The 16449-nt window shown below is 43.6% G+C and overlaps 1 protein-coding gene across 1 annotated transcript in view; it reads right to left on the bottom strand.

Annotated features, from left to right (window-relative positions):
- NT5M (5',3'-nucleotidase, mitochondrial) overlaps positions 1-3312 on the bottom strand; it is a 35650-nt gene extending 32338 nt beyond the window's left edge. Inside the window, exon 1 of the mRNA XM_044249276.1 lies at positions 3043-3312. Within this exon, the coding sequence (XP_044105211.1) occupies positions 3043-3312 (270 nt within the window). The remainder of the gene's footprint in view (positions 1-3042) is intronic.
- Positions 3313-16449: the final 13137 nt, after the last annotated feature.

Here is a 16449-nt window from a genome sequence, read left to right as displayed (position 1 = left end):
TGGGGGGAGCACATGTGTGTTCCAGCCCCTCTCCAGGGGGTCTGACTTCAGCAAGGATCCAACAGAGACCAGGTAAGGGATCAGGAGCTATGGACTCCAAAGCCTGCTCTCCTTGAGGCATGGCTAGAGCTGTCTGGGACCAAAGGCAAGTCATTGTGGATTGTGTGCTTGCTTGATTCTAACGGCTAGAGGCATCTCACTCAGGGCCTCTGAGGTGGACCAGGTCTTGCCATGACTCTAGAGTCCTTAAGTTCAAGAGCTGGAGAAACTCAGAGATTCTGAAGAGCCCCGTTGTGCCATGTGGGGTAAGGGGGGCCGGGGGCCGAGTGGCAGGCCAGATGAGCAGAACTCTAGGTTCCTCCCCCACATCAACTGGAACAGCTCTTATATCTGTCTTCCGCATTGGTATACCATTAAGTACTTTGTTTAAAAAGCATTCTACTGCTTTTAAAGTCTGAAAGCCAAAAACCCAGGCCCTCATTGTTCATATGAGAAAATCAAGGCTCTGAATGGGGAAGGGATTTACTCAATGCCACATGGCAAAACACTGCTTAGAGCTGAACACCATCTCCCAGCTACGAAGCTACAAGGTTCTGCCTTATGTCACTGGGCTAAAATTGAGTTTGCAGAATGTTACACTTTTCCAGGCCCAGGACAAGGGGAGGGAAGACAGACCCCCCAGACTCCGAGGAATGGGACCTAAATCCCATGTGGGCAGCTGGGGGTGTCTCTGCCAGGCCAGAAACCGCACACTATGGAACAAGCACCACCATCATGTCCTCCTTAGAGGTGGAGTGCCCTGAGATCACACTGGCATTATGGCTGCGAACTATGTGGGCTGAAGCAAATGAGCGGTGATGGCTAATAGACCGTCTCTCTTGTTTGGCCGTCACCACCCACAAGGGGCAAGAATGACTATCCCAGTTTACTGATAAGGAAAGAAGCTTACAGAGGATTGTTTACAAGGCCACTTAACGAGTGATACTATCAGAACTTGACTCAGGGCTTCTGACTCACAGGGAGACAGTGGGGCCCAGGGGAAAGCGTACATGATGCAGGATTAAGTCGGGTACTGCGTGGCCCTGGCTGCATGACCTTGGCCTCACCGCCTTTCCTCAATAATCAGTGTCCCAGCATCCCCTCCCTCCCTCTATCACTAACTTGGCTCTGAAACCCTCCTTAAGGCACTTCTTCCCTCTGGGCTGAGTTCCTCAACTGCCTTAACACTGCGGGATTCTAAGTCGGTTAAAATGAGCTTTGCCTTCCATCTCTGCTCTCTTTACCTCTCCGAGCCCTGAGAAGATCAAAGGGGATACCAATAGAGTGGTATTTTGTAAAGAAGAAATGCCTTCATAATTAAGGTGGGTTGGTGCATCAGCTGTTTTTAACTCTAGGTGCTGGGCCAGCTCAGTCAAGGGGAGACCCAGGGACATCTGCTGGGAGCTTTGCTGGGAACCAAGAGGATGTGTTCATCTATGAAAATTTTGCAATGTTCCCAGGAGCAGAACTCCTTCCTTCGTGTCCCAGAAGAACACTGCCTCCTTCGTGTCCCAGGAGCCCCTTTCCTTTGCCTTGCCCTTAGAAAATGGTAAATTGATCTCCTTAGATGTGGAGCCTGCATGTCTGTACAAAGGACTACAAAGACTTCTGTCCTTTTCAGAGTTGGGGTGGGCTTTATGTCCTCACCTCAGTATACTCCTGGGAGGGAATGAGGTGCCAGACTGCCGGTACTGTGTACTGTCTATACACCAACACCCACACGGAGCAGGGGAGTCTGTTACTGAGGCTACAGAAACCACGAGGGTATTCTCTCCAGCTTGAAGTTGGTAATTGGGTGTTAGAGTTGGGAGAAGCAAGCATGCAGAGCTCTGGGAAAGTCACCTTCCTCAAGTACCTGGTGGTGAGGAAGAGCCGTGGCACTTGATTTTCTGTTTCACACCTGCCTCCCAACAAGCCAATTATGGTTAAGTTACCTTTTTTAAGTCAAAAGAAATGCCACTTGTTAGAGCAGGACAGAGAAGAGGACTTTGCGGGTGGGGAAGGCTAAATGTGCTTGAGCAGGCAGGCAGATGGGTTGGAATCCTAGCTACGGGGCTTGGGACTAGTTTCCTCATTTGCATAATGAAGATAACAATGTCTGCCTCACATGGGAGACAATGCAGTCAACCTGTGGTACAAATTAGGCTCAAATATCATCATCATCAAATTTCTGGTGGTGACCCTGGATAGGCAAGCAAGGGATGCTGGAAAACACCCCGCCTCTTTAAGTTTGTGCAAGGCAAACTCCCGTTCCTTTCCCGAAATAGTTTCAACTAAAAAACTAAGCCATCTGTCTAGAAACAAGCCTGGATATTTCCCCTCCATCCATCCTGGACTCAGAGAGCAAAGCACAGTAGGAGTCAGGGGGATGTGGTGGGCTCAGGTTCAGCAGGGCCACCCAAGCAAGGGGGTAAACCAAGGAGCTGAACCCTCCCCATCTTGACCACTGACTCATTGTGTGATGTCCAGAAAGTCATTCAACGTCTCTGGGCCTCAAATACCACTGGGAGCTATGCATTCACGGAAAAGGGACAAAAAAGAACGGCAAAGACACTCATCAAATTTGTGAGGATGAAGAAACGGGCGTGTGACTGTGGCCGGGGTCAAAGAGGACTTTACTTGTAACGTTTATTTCATTTAAAGAATTTCAGGACTTGCGGCCAAAAATTAAAAAGTCAGCTAAAGACAGAGTTCGTATTTTACGCTTCGCATTCTCCTGACTTTTGAGAAGCCCTCGAAGACAGCCAACAGTTCCCGCGCGCGGGGCTGCGCGGGGCGCGGCGCCCTGGGTCCTCCCCGGACCCCTCCCCAGGCCCCCCTGTCTTACGAGAGGACCACTCCCGAGGCTCGGGGAGGTGACCCACCCAAGGTCACGCGGGCTCCCGGTCCAGGACCGGGAAGGAGGGCCGCAGTCCCGCCAGGCTCGGCTGGGCTCGGGGCCCCGGAGCGAGAACGGCGGCCCCGCGGCGGGCGACGAGCGGGGCCAGGGCGGGGGATGCTCACGCTCAGGCCGGGCTGCAGGCGGCCGTACTGCTCGGACAACCAGAAGCCGCGCCGGTCCTCCAGCGCGATGAAGGGCTGGTCGGGGAAGCGCGCGCGGAACTTCCTGAGGAAGCCGCCCTCGAAGTCGGCCAGCACGCCGTCCATGTCCACCAGCACCCGAAGGGCGCGGCCGCCCGCCCGGCCCGCCGGTCCGCCCGACCCCCAGCGCCGTCCCGCCGGGCACGCCGCGCCGCGGGGCCGCCGCGCACACCAGCCGCCGAGCCGGATCATGGCCCCTGGCGGTCGCTCGCCGCGGGCGCCGGGGCCTGGGCCGCGCCACCCCGCCGCGCCGGGCCTGGAGACATGACAGCGGTGGAGGAGGAAGGGAAGAAACCCCCGCCGGCCGGGGCGCGCTGGGAGCGCGAGGAGCGCGGAGGGCGCGGGGCGCGGGGCGCTCGGGGTGCGAGCGCGCAGGCTCTGGCCCCAGATCGAGGCTGCTGCACGCGCCCGGGCGGAGGCGGGGCTCGGGGGCGTGGCTTTGGGGACTGTCCACAGTCCCAGACTCTCCACTAGCATCTTCTGCCTGGACCGTGGGCCTGGGCTCCCTCCTCCCACTGCAGAAGCGAGGCTGCGGGAGCTGTGCCCGCTGATGGAGCAAGGCTGTGTCGCTGAGCACTTACCGTATGGGGCTGCGGACAAAACGGACAAGTTCCTGCCATCCTGGAACATCCCTCTTAGAAGAGACAGGCGAGAAGCAACCAAGCGTACAAAACAGGCAAAAAAGATGACAGTAGTATGAAGGAACGAAGACAAGGACGAGGTTCACTCGGAGAGCCTCCCTGCTTTATAGTGAACATCTGGGGAGAGACTAATACTAGTAGGACAAATAAATACCTTGCAAACATCATGAAGCCTCAATAAAACTGGTGATTTTCAAATAAATCTATAAACACATTGTTTGGTACCCTGGTATTGATTGCTTTGAGCGCCTTCTTCTTTTTTTTTTAACAAAAGAAAAAAAAACAAAAAGCAGGATGACATGACGTTGGAGAGGTGGGGAGACAGGCAGGGCACTCAGGAAAGGCCTCTTGCAGGAGGGGATGCTGGAGTGAAGACAGAAATGGTGAGAAAAGAGGATGCAAGAACCAGAGAGACCTAGGGGTCCAGACAGCTTAAGCAGCAAGCCCCAAGGCCTCAGAGAGTTGAGAGGCCAATGAAATCACAATTTTCATTCTTATATTTCTTTGGCGCAGACTTGCTGAACATCTCCTATGTGCTCGGTGGTGGATATCAAGCGGTGAACAAAGTCCCCACCCTCACAGAGGGACAGTTTTGGATCTGTCTGAAACTATGGTGAAGGAAGGGTAGGGAGGTGCACTCTCAGGCCAGAGAGATAATGAAGGCCACAAGAAGCAGCGCAGCACAGTTTGAGAAGTATTTGGGGGCGCCTGGGTGGCTCAGTGGGTTAAGCCTCTGCCTTCAGCTCAGGTCATGATTCCAGGGTCCTGGGATCCAGCCCAGCAGCAGGCTCTCTGCTCAGCAGGGGCCTGCTTCCTCCTCTCTCTGCCTGCCTCTCTGCCTACTTGTAATCTCTGTCTGTCAAATAAATAAATAAAATCTTTTTTTTTAAAAGAAAAGTATTTAAGCTGTGGTGTTCCACGGATCCATGCTCCAGCTGAAGCACACAGTAGGTCCTCAGCACCCTCACACAATGGTTACTCTCATGGAACCAACTGGATTCAAGGGAAAAGACCAAGTGTGATTCATCCCTGCATCCTGAATGAGTGAATGAATTAACGTGATTCTGGAAGGAACCTTTTCTGGTTATTCTCTGACCACCTAGCTAAGACTCCCCACTGTGTTTCTCTACCTTGATTTTATTCTTTAATTATGTCACCTTGTTTTTCTTCTTAATTGTATTACGAAAGTTTTCACACAGATGAGTTGAAAGACTTGTATGAAGAAGATACATGTACCCACCACCTGGATTCTGTGGTGAACAGTTTGCTATATTTGCTTTACCATACATCAGTGCGTCTCCCGATCCCTCCATCAGTCCATCTTATTCCTGGAGGCATTTCAAAGTAAGCTGTAGACATCAGTATACGTTACCCCTAAGCACATCAGCCTCTATAGCTTAAAGCGAGTTCAATGTATTTATTTTTTTAAAGATTTTTTAAAAGATTTTATTTATTTATTTGACAGAGAGAGATCACAAGTAGGCAGAGAGGAGGAAACAGGTTCCCCGCTGAGCAGAGACCCCGATGCGGGGCTCGATCCCAGGACCCCGGAATCATGACTTGAGCAGAAGGCAGAGGCTTAACCCACTGAGCCGCCCAGGCACCCACGTTCAATGTATTTAAACGTAAATTTTACAAGTGAAATGCAAAAATCTTAACGTCACCATTCTGTGACTTTTGACAATGATCCCCATGGGATGCATCCTTAGGAAGATGTGGAACAACGCTATCCAGATACAGTAGCCACTGGCCATATGTGGCTGTTGAATAATTAAAAGCTGCCTACTGCAGCTATGGGACCAAATTTTCCATTTTAGTTAACTTTAAATAATTTAAATAATCCACATGTCTGGTCAGCATGTCAAACAGTGCAGCTGTAGAACATCTCCATCTTCCCAGAAAGTTCCATCCCACTTCTTCTCCTTCAGCCCCGTCTCCCACTGTTCTAATTTTTTTCACTGTGGGTGAGTTTTGCCTGTTCTAGGACTATGAGTGGCATCCTATGCTGTGTACTTTTTTGTGACTGACTTCTCCCACTCAGCATGTTTTTGAGTCACTCGTGTTGTTGTTCCTTTTATTGCTGAGTTCTATTTAAATGCGTGAATATATGTCAGCTTGTCCATTCTCCCATTGATGGGCATCGAGCCGTTCTTAGTTTTGGACTATCATGGATAAAGCAACTATGAATCATACAACTCTTTGTGTGGATTTTTTTCTCTCTTGAGTAAATACCTAAAAGTGAGATCATGGAGTCCTAGAAAAAGGTTATGTGCTTAGGTTTTTTTTTTTAATCTTATTTATTTTTTTGACAGACAGAGATCACAAGTAGGCAGAGAGGCAGGCAGAGAGAGAGGGAGAAGCAGACTCCCTGCTGAGCAGAAAGCCTGATGTGGAGCTCGATCCCAGGACCCCAGGATCATGACCTGAGCCAAAGGCAGAGGCTTTAACCCACTGAGCCACCCAGTTGCCCTAGAGATTATTTTAAAATAAAATCTTGAAACAAACCTGGAATATACTTTTCAAACCAATTGCACCATTTTACACACTCACAAGGAATGTATAAAAGTTCTGTTTGTCCCATATACTTGCCAACATTTGATGCTGTCAGTCTTTTTAGTCATTCTGGTGGGTGTGTAGTTGGTATCCCATTCTGTTCTATTTTGCATACATCGCCATGTTTTTTATTTCTAAAGTGGTTTGTTTTAGGGGTGCCTGGGTGGCTCAGATTGTTAAGCGATTGCGTTCCGCTCAGGTCATGATCTCCAGATCCTGGGATCAAGCCCCACATTGGGCTTCTGGCTCAGCAGGGAGTCTGCTTCTCCCTCTCTCCTTGCCCCTGCTCCCTCCCTCCCTCTCTCTCTCTCTCTCTTTCTCTGTCTCAAATGAATAAATAAAATCTTTTAAAAAATAAAATGATTTGCTTTATTGTTTACTTGGGTTTTTATTTTTTGTCTCTACTTTAGAATGTATGTTGCACAGGGATAATGTGTGTTGCATGGTGTGTTTGGTTATATGGCCCTAGTGCTTAGAACAGGGCCTGGCATACAGTATGTGTTCAATAAATTCGTTCGTGTAAGTATTCAACAAATAGTTTTTGTGTGCCTTGAACACAGAAGATATTGCTGATCTCATTTGATAGGTGACAACACTGGGACTAAGGGACAAGAGGTACAGCCATGTTTGAATAGCAGATAATAAATGGTAATCAGAGCTAACATACAAATGCCTACCTACTCTTGTGTCAGGCACCATCTAGGCTCTTTGTGTGAATTGTCTGACTTAATTCCACAAAGTTGCCATGAAGAATACTAATATTAACCCATTTTAAAAGATAAAAGCACTGAAGCACTGAGAGATTAATAATTGCCCCTTGGTGTGGTCATTTGAAACAAATGATTTTAATATTTTTTCCTTCAAGAAATGGAGCCAAATTCCTGTGCCCTTAGATATGGGCTGGATTTACTTCTGATTAATACTATGGTGGAAATGATGGTTTGTGACTTCCAAGAATAGGTCATATAAAACATCGTGACCTCTCTCTCTCCCATTTCTCTCCCTGCCATGCTTGTGGACACTCAAGGAGGCCCATGGAGAGGTCTTCATGTTAAGGAACTCTGACCACCTGCCAACATCCAGAGAGGAACAGAAGTTCCCCTGATGGTCACGTGAGCAAGCCATCTTAGAAACAGACCCTTCCACCCCAGTCAAGCTTTCAGATGATGCAGCTTCAACTGGTATCTTGACTATACGCTCATGAGAGACCCTGAACCACCCACTTGATCTGCTCTCAGATTTATAACTCAGAAATGGTGAGATGGCAAATGTTCGTTGTTTCAAGTCTCTAAGTTTGGGGGTAATTTTTACACATCGATAGCTTACAAATACACTAGGTCACCAGCAAGCATTAGAGCTGGGATTCAGTTCAGTCCAGTCAGACTCCAAATGACACAGTGGACATAAATGACGTCTACCCTTAAATGAATTTCTCTCATGCACCAGGTTCCATGCAATGGTCTCTCTGTATTAGTGACTTTGATTGGAGCCTGGTGCCTGATGTTTGCACTACAGTGCAGTGACTGGGGACTGCAGGCTCTGGACTTCAACCACCTGGGTTTTAATCATGATTCTGGCACTTTGACATGTCTTTAAACAGATTTCCTCATTTACAAAACGGGAATAATAGTAGCATCCATTTCCTAGGGTTCTTGTGGGATCACATGACTTTTTACACTTACAACATTCACAACAGAGCCCTGTACAAAGTAGACACTCGGTGTCTATCATTTGTGTTACCTTGAGAGTTGTTGATCTTGTGTTACCTGATACTCGATTTCTATCAAACGTGATGACCTACACACAGCATACAAGCACTTTATTTTGTTGTATCTTCACGATGACCCTATGAGGTAGGCATCATCATTTCACAGGGTAGACATAGCCTCAGAGAGGTGATGTAATATTTCCAAGGTCACACAGCTAGGAACTAACACATTTGACCTGTGATTCAAGCCTGTATGAATTCAAACCAATCCTTCCCATCACATGATCTTCCAATCTCTGCATTAACGTAGATTTTCTGCTAACTGGTTAGAGTGGAACAGAGAACTGCCAAGGGTGCCTGGGGGGTGTGAAGTCAGATAAGCATCTGACTCTTGATTTCAGCTCAGGTCATGATCTCAGGGTCATGGGATTGAGCCCAATATGGGGCTCCATGCTGAGGGGGAAGTCTGCTCGAGATTCTCTCTCTCTCTCTCCCCTTTGGCCTCTTCCCCCTTCTCTCTTTCTAAAATAAACAAGTAAACCTTTCAAGAAAAAAAAAAGAACTCACATTTATTGAGGGCTTGCTGTGTGCCAAAGGCTTTCCATATGTTCTCTCTTTCACTCACAGGCCAAAGCTGTGATTCACCACATACTTCCCCAGGTTCCTTCCTATGCTTGGCACACAAAAGGCATGCAAAAAGTTCTTCTTGAATTAAAAATAGCCCAGGGGCGCCTGGGTGGCTCAGTGGGTTAAAGCCTCTGTCTTCGGCTCAGGTCATGATCCCAGGGTTCTGGGATCGAGCCCCGCATCAGGCTCTCTGCTCAGCAGGGAGCCTGTTTCCTCCTCTCTCTCTCTCTGCCTGCCTCTCTGCCTACTTGTGATCTGTGTCTGTCAAATAAATAAATAACATCTTTAAAAAAATAGCCCAGAGTGTACAAGAGCTGATTTTTATAATAAAAAGGATTATTTCGCCCTATTGGTTGAGGACAAAACATTGTCTTTGGAAATAGATAAAGATCTCCTTAAAGATAAAGATAAAGAACACTCCTACCCTTGAGCCTGTTCTTCTTCCACTGTCCAGGCTACTGTTTACTGGGGATCCCACCCTGCCAACATGATGTCCACAAGAAGAAAGCTTAATGTCTCTTTGGTGGTAGCAGGGCAGAAGCTTGGATCTGCCCACTGTTCTTGCTCTCTCCACAGGGTATAGCTGCTTGTACTTGCCCTGATCCCTAAGTTGGTCTACCCTGAGGTGCATGTGACCCCCTTAGCCTTTTGTGGTGGTCTGCTTGCCCCAGCTCCTGAAGATTGTGGTCCTGGCCTTTTGATTCTTCACAAAGTCCCCACACTGCAGCCCCCATGTTCTAACCACTCTGCTAGCAGCACTGGGCATGTGTGAGTCACAGCATAACCTGTGCAAGATACTATCTCAGGTCCACTTAATGCTAGAGACACCTCCCCCGGATACTGCAGGCCTGCCAGTAAGGGTCTACATTGACCCAGCACTCAGTTCACATGATCTGTCTCAGAGAAGGCTTAAACTCTTCCGTGCTGATGCCAGGGGAGCTCTGGGAATGCTGTGGTTTCTAACCGACCTGCTCCTTGAGACTTCTGACTCAGGGTGAGAAGAAGCCAGGGCCAACATCTGACTGCTTCCCTATCTAACTTTCTTCTCAAGCTCCTGGTTCTGGAAGATTTCCCCATAGCTCCCTAGGTATCTAGAAACTCCCTTTGTATGGAGTTCTCTCCAAAGCATAGGACACATGCTTTTCATTTGATATAGAGAGAGAACTTTTAGAATTTAGAAATCTTAACCTGGGGTAAAGAGGGAGAAGCTAGCTGACTGAAAAGAAAAGGGATGTTAGGGTATATTTCAAATATGCCCTGCCCAAGAAAAAATAAAGGACGTCAGCACAATTTTATAGCTTTTGTGCTTCAAAAGGTTCTACCAAGAAAGTAAAAGGATAACCCACAGAATGAGAGAAAATAATTGCAAATCATGTATCTGGAATAGGACTTTCATTCAGAGTACGTGAAGAACTCTTACAACTTCAGAGTAAAAAGACAAATAACTCAATCATAAAATGAGCAACGTGCATAAATAGACATTTCTCCAAAGAAGGTATGACCAGGAAGCACAGAAAAGACACTCCACATCATTGCTTGTTAAGGAAATGCCAATCCAAACCACAGGGAGATACTACTACATGCCTACCAGAACAGCAAAAATTGAGAAGACTGGAAATTCTGAATGCAGCAAGCACATAAAGCAACAAGAAATCTCACACATTACTGGTAGGCTTGTAAAATGGTACAACAGCTTTGGAAAACAGTTTGGCACTTCCTTGAAAAGTTAAACTTAGTTATCATTTGACCCAGAAATTCCATTCCTTTGTATAAATCCAAGAATATGCAAAAACTATATTCACACCAAAACTTACACATGGATGCCCTTAAGAGCATTATACACAATAACCAAAAGGTAATAACAACCCAAATGCCTATCAACTGATGAACAGATAAACAAAATGTGGTATATCCATGCAATGGAATAGTATTCAGCCTTGAAAAGGAAGGAAATTGTGACACGTGCTACAGCATGGATGAACCAAGAAAACATGCTAAGTAAAAGAAGCCAAACATTAAAGGGCACAAATTGCATAATTTCAATTTGTAATGTCCAGATTAGGCAAATCCATAGAGTATTAATTGAAAGTATTAATTGTTGCCAGGAGATAGGAGGATGTAGGAGGGAATGGCGAGTGACTACTAATAGGAAATCAATGTCTTTTTAGCATGAAGAAAATGTTCTGGAATTAAGTAGTGATGATGGTTGCACAGCCTTGTAATATACAAAAACCAGCTGAATTATACAACTAAATTGTGAAAGGGTGAAAGATTATGGCATATGTGTTATATGTGAAAAACTAAGAAAAAATATACTATGCACTGAGTATGTATGTTTCATAGTTTCCTGAGATATGAAATGAGTAGAAGATACCATGATATTCATTGTCCAGTTGTTTCTTACATAAAAATTGAAGGCTCAAAGATTTAATTTTTTTAATATTTTATTTATTTATTTGACAGACAGATCACAAGTAGGCAGAGAGGCAGGCAGAGAGAGAGGAAGGGAAGCAGGCTCCCCGCTGAGCAGAGAGCCAGACGCGGGGCTCCATCTCAGGAACCTGAGATCATGACCTGAGCCGAAGGCAGAGGCTTTAACCCACCGAGCCACCCAGGCGCCCCAAGGCTCAAAGATTTTAAATACCAAGATATTTGGGGGTTGATTAGCTGTTTTGTTTTAGGTTGTTTTAGGATTTTAAAAATTATTTTTGCCTTTTTCCTCATCTTGGGAGAAAGAATTCATTTTTTCACCATTAAGAATCATGTTAGCTATGAGCTTTTTGTAGGCATTTTTTAAAAATCTGATTAAGCAGTTCCTTTTTCTATGCCTAGTCTTCTGAGAGTATTTTTTAATCATGAATGCATGTTGAATATTGACAAATGCTTTCCCTGCATGCATCAGTTTATATGATCATATAGTTTCTCTCCTTCAGCTGTTAATATGATGGGTTACACTGATTTTCAAACAATGAACAACTCATGCATTCCTGAGATAAACCCCGCTTAGTCATTGTATGACTTTTTATCTATTGCTGAATTCAATTTGATAATATTCTGTTGAGGTTTTATGTGCCTATGTTCATGAATGATATTATTCTGTAGTTTTCTTGGAAGTTTAAGTTGTTGATTTAAGAACTTGTTTTATAATACAATGTGTAATGCCATACTATTTTCTCTAAGCACTGCTTTAGCTGCATCTCAGAAATTTTGATATATTATATTTTAATTTTCGTCCAGTTCAAAATATTTTCTGGTTTCCCTGGAGACTTCAACTTCAACCCATAAACTGTTTATAAGTGTGTTCTTCCGTGTCCAGGTACTTAGAAAGTTTCCAGTTACCTTTTTGTTCTTGATATCTTCTTTAATTCCATTATTTAAAGAACATGTTTTGTATTATTCCAATTTGTTTAAATTTGTTAAGACCTGTGTTATGACCCACTATATGGTACATCTTACGGAATGTTCCATGTGCATTTGAAAAGAATGTGTATTGTGCTCTTATCAGATAAAGTGTTGTATGAAATATCAATTAGATACCGTTGTTTGGTGGTGTTGTTCAGTTTTTCTATTTCTTTTTTTTAAGATGTTATTTATTTATTTGTCCGAGAGAGAGCACAAGCAGGAGGAGTGGTAGGCAGAGAGAGAGGCAGATCCCCATCGAGCAGGGAACCTGATGTGGGACTGGATCCCAGAACCCTGGGATCATGACCTGAGCTGAAGGCAGAGGCTTAACCCACTGAGCCACCCAGAGGCCCCCAGTTTTTCTATTTCCTTGCTTATTTTCTGTCTATTTGTTTATCAATTACTTACGGAGCAATGTTAAAATGTCCAACTATAACTATAGGTTTGTCCATTTCAACTTTTTAAAATCGATTTCGTTTGTATGTTTTGAGGTTAAGTTTATACACATTTGAGATTGTTACGTCTTCTTGATGAATTGACTCTTTCAGCATTATCTTTATCTCTGTTAATTTTGCTTGTAAGATACATCACTACAGAATCTATAAATACTGTAAGGGTAATAACAGAATACTATGCACAACTCTCTTTACACAATTTTACTATGTTTGACAGTAATACAGACACCTCCAACTTTCTTTTGACTAGTGTTTCAAGGCATATCTTTTCCTACCCTTTTATTTTTTTTTCTTTGCATTAACTTTTAGGTGAGTTTCTTGCAGATAAATTATACTTGGATCAACTTTTTTTTGTAAGATTTTTTTTTTAATTTAACACAGAGAGAGAGATTACAAGTAGGCGGAGAGGCAGGCAGAGAGAGGGAGAAGGAAGCAGGCTCCCTGCTGAGCAGAGAGCCCGACATGGGGCCCGATCCCATGACCCTGGGATCATGACCTGAGCCAAAGGCAGAGGCTTAACCACTGAGCCACCCAAGCGCTTCTTGGATCAGCTTTTTAATCCATTTGGACAATATCAATTTTGCAATATGTGTGTTTAAAACATTTATATTTAATGTAATTGTACATGTGACTGGATTTAGACCTACCATTTCATTACTTGTTCTCTGTTTGTTTCTTCTGTTTTTCAATTCTCTGTTGTTTTATTTCCCACCTTCTTTCGGATTATTTGGCATTTTTATTATTTTTCATGTTTCTATTGAGGTTTTTTTTCACTTTTTAGTGGTTACAATATATACTCCAGGATTACAATATTTATTGAACTTTTCATATACTACTAGGAATAAATATTTTGCCCCTTCAAGTAGAATACACAAATATTACCACTATTTTGTCCATTTACCCTCCCCTTTTCCATTGTGGTTGTCACATTTTACATCTACAAACACTGGAAACCCCATCAGACCTTACTATACATTTTTTCCATCATGGTAAGTACAGTATTTAATCCCCATCACCTATTTCCCTCATCCTACAACTAACCTCCCTTCAGCTAAGAGTCTATTTCTTGGTTTCTCTCTTTTTCCTCTGCTCATTTGTTTCTTAAATTCCCCATATGATTGAGATGATATGGTATTTGTCTTTCTCTGGCTGACTTCCATAGCGCAGCATTATGCTCTCTAGCTCTATCCATGTTATTGTAAATGGCAAGATTTCATTATTTTTATGGCTGAGTAATATTCCATTATATAAAATATACCACAACTTCTTTACCCATTCATCTATCAGTGGGTACCTGGGCTGCTTCCAGAGTTTGGCTATTGTAAATAATGTTTCAATAAGCATAGGGGTGCACATAGCCCTTTGAATTAGTGTTTCCACATTTTGGGGGCAAATACCCAATAGTGAGGTTACTGGATCAAAGGTTAGTTTTATTTTCATTTTTTTGAGGACTACCCATACTTTTTTCCACAGTGGTTCCACCAGTTTGCATTCCAACCAACTGTTCAAGAGGGTTTCTTTTCTTCTACATTGTTGCCTACACTTGTTGTTTCTTGTGTTGTTGATTTTAGGCATTCTGACAGGTGTGCAGTGATATTTCATTGGAGTTTTTATTTGCTTTTCTCTGGTGATTAGTGATGTTGAGCATCTTTTCATGTGTCTGTTGGCCATTTAGATGTCTTATTTGGAGAAATATCTGTTCATGCCTTCCGCCCATTTTTAAATTGGAGTATTTGTTTTTTAGGTGTTGAGTTGTATCAGTTCTTTATATATTTTGGATACTAGTCCTTTATCAGATATGTCATTTGCAAATGCCTTCTCCCATTTAGTAAGTTGCCTTTTAGTTTGGTTGATTGTTTCCTTCATTGTTCAGAGCTTCTTATTTTGATGTAGTACCAATAGTTTGGTTTTGCTTTTGTTTCTTCTGCCTCAAGAGACATATATAGAAAAATGTTGCTATGGCTAATGTCAGAGAAATTACTGAGTGTTCTCTCTTCTAGGATTTTTATGACTTCAGGTCTCACATTTCGGTCTCTAATCCGTTTTGAATTTATTTTTGCGTATGGTAGAAGAAAGTTGTCCAGTTTCATTGTTTTGCATGTAACTGTCTAGTTTTCCCAATACAATTTTTTGAAGAGACTGTCTTTTTCCCATTGTATATTCATTCCCCCTTTGTCAAAGACTAACTGACCATATACTTGTTTATTTATTTATTTCTGGCTTTCCATTTATTTATTTATTTCTGGCTTTTCCATTCTATTCCATTGATATAGGTGTCTATTTTGATGCCGATACCATACAGTTTTAATTACCATGGCTTTGTAACTTGAGGCCTGGAATTGTGATACCTCCAGTTTTGTTTTGTTTTTTCCAAGTTGTGTTTGCTATTCACAGACCATATTATAAATTTGGTTTTCAAACATTATATATATTTTAAAGAATCTAAGAAGAAAAAATTTAAAGCATTGTGCCTCAGTGGGTTAAGGCCTCTGCCTGCAGCTCAGGTCATGATCTCAGGGTCCTGGGATCGAGTCCCGCATCGGGCTCTCTGCTCTGCAGAGAGCCTGCTTCCTCCTCCTCTCTCTCTCTCTGCCTGCCTCTCTGCCTACTTGTGATCTCTGTCTGTCAAATAAATAAATAAAATCTTAAAAAAAAAAGACTTTACCTAGATAGTCACCATTTCTGCTATTCTTCATTCCTACCTTTTCAGGTTTCCCTCTGGTATCCCTCATTTTCCATCTGAAGAACTCTTTTCAGATTTCTTTTTTTTTAAAGACTTTATTTATTCAACAGAAAGACAGTGAGGGTGGGAACACAAGCAGGGGGAGTGAGAGAGGGAGAAGTGGGCTTCCCACCAATCAGGGACTGGATGTGGGGTCAATCCTAGGACCTTGGGATCATGACCTGAGCCAAAGGCACTTAATGACTTAACGACTTAATGACTGAGCCACCCAGGTGTCCCTCAGATTTCTTTTAGATCAGGCCTATATGTGATAAATTCTTCATTTTCTTTCTTCCAAGAATGTCTTTAGTCTGCCTTAATTCTTGAAAGGTATTTTTGTGGGATGTAGAATTAGGTGTTTGCAGTTCTTTTCTTTCAGCACTTGAAAAATGTTGTCCCACATCTTCTGATCCCCATGTTTCTTGATGAGAAATTTGGAATTATTTTAATCATTCTTTCCCTATACGTAGTTCTTTGTTACTCCAGCTGCTTAGAATATTAATTTTGTCTTTTATTTTCAGTTGTTTAATTGTGATGTGTCTGGGGATGGATCTGTTCACCCTGTTTGGATTTTGGTGAGTTTCTTCAATCTGTAATTTCAATCTGTTGCCAAATTTGGAATGTTTCAGACCATTATTTCTTCAAATACTTTTTACACATAGTGTTTTTCCTACTGTCTTTCTGGAATTCAAATGACATAAACATTAGACCTTCTGGGTATTGTTCTATAGGTCCTTGTGACTTTTTTTGTTTTTAGTTTAGTTTTTTTTTTTTCCTCTCTCTGTTGTTCAGCTTAAACTGTCTTCATGTTCACCAACCCCTTCCCCCTTATCTCCATTCTATTAGTCATCCAATCTAGCTTTTTTTTTCTTTCTTTCAGTTATTGTGTTCTTCAACTCTATAATTTCTTTTTGGTTCTTTTTGAAATCTTCTATTTCTCTGCCAAACCCGTCTATCTTTCCATTTGTTTCAAGTGTGCTCATCCTTTTTCTTGGAGCATGGTTATAATGAACTTAAAGTCTGTCTGATAATCCCAACGTCTGTGTCACCTCTAAGCTGACATGACTGTCTCTCCTCTTGTTAGAATTTGACATTTTTGGGGTGCCTGTGTGGCTCAGTCAGTTAAGCATCTGCCTTCAGCTCAGGTCATGATCTCTAGGTCCTGGGATGAAGTCCTGCATCATGGCAGGGAGCCTGCTTCTCCCTCATGCTCTATCCCTC

This window comes from Neovison vison, chromosome 5 (genome assembly GCF_020171115.1).
Source record: "Neovison vison isolate M4711 chromosome 5, ASM_NN_V1, whole genome shotgun sequence".
Classification (NCBI taxonomy): Eukaryota; Metazoa; Chordata; class Mammalia; order Carnivora; family Mustelidae; genus Neogale; species Neogale vison.
Note: the sequence above shows the minus strand (reverse complement) of the source record. Positions and strands in the feature narration are given on the sequence as shown.